Source organism: Hippopotamus amphibius, chromosome 6 (assembly GCF_030028045.1).
Source record: "Hippopotamus amphibius kiboko isolate mHipAmp2 chromosome 6, mHipAmp2.hap2, whole genome shotgun sequence".
Classification (NCBI taxonomy): domain Eukaryota; kingdom Metazoa; phylum Chordata; class Mammalia; order Artiodactyla; family Hippopotamidae; genus Hippopotamus; species Hippopotamus amphibius.
Genome location: NC_080191.1, coordinates 43295127 through 43298106, shown reverse-complemented (window position 1 = coordinate 43298106; position 2980 = coordinate 43295127). Strand labels below are relative to the sequence as shown.

General features: G+C 51.3%; 1 protein-coding gene across 1 annotated transcript; it reads left to right on the top strand.

Moving 5' to 3' along the window:
- Positions 1-292: 292 nt before the first annotated feature.
- OLIG3 (oligodendrocyte transcription factor 3) lies at positions 293-1108 on the top strand. Its single transcript, XM_057740171.1, has one exon. It carries the CDS (start codon positions 293-295, stop codon positions 1106-1108), a length of 816 nt encoding a protein of 271 aa, XP_057596154.1.
- Positions 1109-2980: the final 1872 nt, after the last annotated feature.

The window sequence follows — 2980 nt, the reverse complement described above, 5'->3', positions numbered from 1 at the left end:
TTTCTCCGCCGCAGCTCTATAAAAGCCCCTCTTTTACAGCGTGAGGTTAGTTCAAGCACACACCAACTAGCTGTCCAGGAAACAGCCAAACCAGAGAGAGGGGAGTGGGGAGGGAGAAAGGCGGGGAAAGGCAGTGCCTCAGCTTTTCTTCTCATGTCTTGCCGCTGAGAAGTGGGTTGCTGGGCTGTGCAGCTTTTTTCTTTTTCTTTTTCTTTTTCTTTTTTAATTCAAGATTTTCTTTAATTTTCCCTCTAAAGCCTCCCCACTGTAGGGCCGCATCCCCTGTAATAAAATGAATTCTGATTCGAGCTCTGTCTCCAGCAGAGCTTCATCTCCGGACATGGATGAGATGTATCTGAGGGACCACCACCGCCATCACCACCACCAGGACAGCCGTCTCAACTCGGTCTCGTCCACGCAGGGCGACATGGTGCAGAAGATGCCCGGGGAAAGCCTTTCGCGGGCCAGCGCCAAGGCCGCGGGCGAGAGCAGCAAGTACAAAATCAAGAAGCAGCTGTCGGAGCAGGACCTACAGCAGTTGCGGCTGAAGATCAACGGACGCGAGCGCAAGCGGATGCACGACCTAAACCTCGCCATGGACGGGCTGCGCGAGGTCATGCCCTACGCGCACGGGCCCTCGGTGCGCAAGCTCTCCAAGATCGCCACTCTCCTGCTGGCAAGAAACTACATCCTCATGCTCACCAGCTCCCTGGAGGAGATGAAGAGGTTGGTTGGTGAGATCTACGGGGGCCACCACTCGGCCTTCCACTGCGGGACAGTGGGCCACTCAGCCGGCCACCCAGCGCACGCCGCCAACGCCGTGCACCCGGTGCACCCCATCCTGGGCGGCGCGCTCTCGTCCGGCAACACCTCGTCACCGCTGTCCGCCGCCTCGCTGCCGGCCATCGGCACCATCCGGCCTCCCCACTCGCTGCTCAAGGCGCCCTCCACGCCGCCCGCGCTGCAGCTGGGCAGCGGCTTCCAGCACTGGGCCGGGCTACCCTGCCCCTGCACCATCTGCCAGATGCCGCCGCCGCCGCACCTGTCTGCTCTCTCCACCGCCAGCATGGCCCGGCTGTCGGCCGAGTCCAAGGACTTGCTCAAGTGAGCAGCGGGCCGGCCCGGCTGCGGAGGATGAGGGGAGAGCGGCGGGAGGGGTCGAGGTGCCGGGCCGGAAGGGAAGAGGGAGGCTGGGCTCTCGGTCGGAGGGAGGGCCGGCGCGGGGCCCCAAGGCTTCCCACACCATCTGAGGGATCTCAGACCCTACTTGACCCCCGGAGGGAAAGGACTAAAACCAAACTGCAATTTCTAGGTGGTAGTGAAGGGAGACTCGAACCAGACGTCGTGTGTCTTGCATGCATGCTTCTTTTCTCCATGCCGCGCCAGTATTTCTCACTGCCATATATGCTCTTGTCAAAACCTCATTTGTTGTATGAAGACGGGATCGGTGTAAACACTTGCGAAGGGCCTTTAGAGTTGGCTCTCTCTGGCTCTGTGTTCTCACCTTGGAAAAGACACCCATCCCTTTTGTGTGAAACACATGTAAATATTTCCTTGAGATGGATGCAGTTAGAATTGTCTATCCTCTCCACAGTTGTTTTCCTAGAGACAAGGGAGAGAGGGAGGGAGGGAGAGAGACAGAGAGAGAGAGACAGAGAGAATATCTCCAGACTCAAGTTTTGAATTTTAACTCCGGTCCAGGACATGACAGCTCTTCTGTGGGTTTTCTTTAAGACGCAGTGTAGGTCGGAAGAATGCATGCACGCTTCTAAATGAATCTCGTCTAAACATGTTGTGCAGGCCGTGATGCCATTTTCCTTGTAACAAGGATTTATTAGTGAATTCTCCGAAGTACTCCATATATCTGTCTGTGGTTGTAAGAAATGAAAAAGGGGGCAGAGTGCAAAGACCCAAACTCACGCACACGCGCTTCTCCCCCACCCCTACCCCCCTCAAACTCTATTCCCAACCCTTTCTGGGCTGTTTTAGGGGCCGGCGATTGCAAGAGCTTGGGCTCCCTCTACTAGCTTGCCTCACCCCCCCTTGCTCAGTTATTCTGCATGCAGGGTTGGCTCTCTCCATCATCAGCTTTGAAAACTTATTGTAGTTTGGGGAGGGGTGCTGTTTTTATTTTCCTGAACATTTGCTTGAAATATTTTGTTAGGGCTTCAAAGACAAGACCTGTCTTTATTTTTTATATATTCTTGATAACTATGATATATTTATTAATAACCAGTGTTTCTGGATGAGATTTCAAATAAAAAAGAACCTTTAAATCCTGGCTTTGCCTTGCCTAAAATTTTTGGAGACGGGGGTAGTGGGTAGGGAACATGTGGACCCAGTAAGGTATATCTGGGAGTGGGGGAGAGATTTGGGTGGGTGGGCAGATTCAAAGAGTTTTTTTCTGATCATTTACAGGTAAAGAGGTCAGACATATTGGTGTTAATTATTAAAACTAAATGTCCTTCAAATGGGGGCCTTGTCCACATTGGTAGCCTTGTGATATTTGAGCTTCTGTTTCTCTGCAGTATTCATACCCTCATAAACTCAGCAATTGAGATTTTTTTTTAAGTGATCTAGAAACCCAAAGTAACAGGAAATGAGAGGCAGAGTGGTGACTGCGCTGACTGTGTTGGCAACAGATGAGAATAAAACAGTAAGTTAACTTCTTTTCACTTGACTGTGTAGCTTTTTTTTAAAAAAAATCAACCAAGTTAAAATCCAGTATATGTTTTAAAAATCAAGGAAGAGTGATCCTAAAAAATAATCAAATGCCCAGCCTCCCCACCAGCCCCTTGGCAGCAGGCTCCTCAGGGATAGGAAAGGCCTCTCTGCTTTGTAAGGTGAGCTCAGCTCGGAGTGAGGCCAACGGCTGCCAAGTCTCAGCATCTCCAGATTTATAGTAGGAATTGTCTGTTGTTTCCTCTCTTAGAAGATTACAGGTCCTGTTAGTTGAATACAAACTATTTGGAAGTGTTAT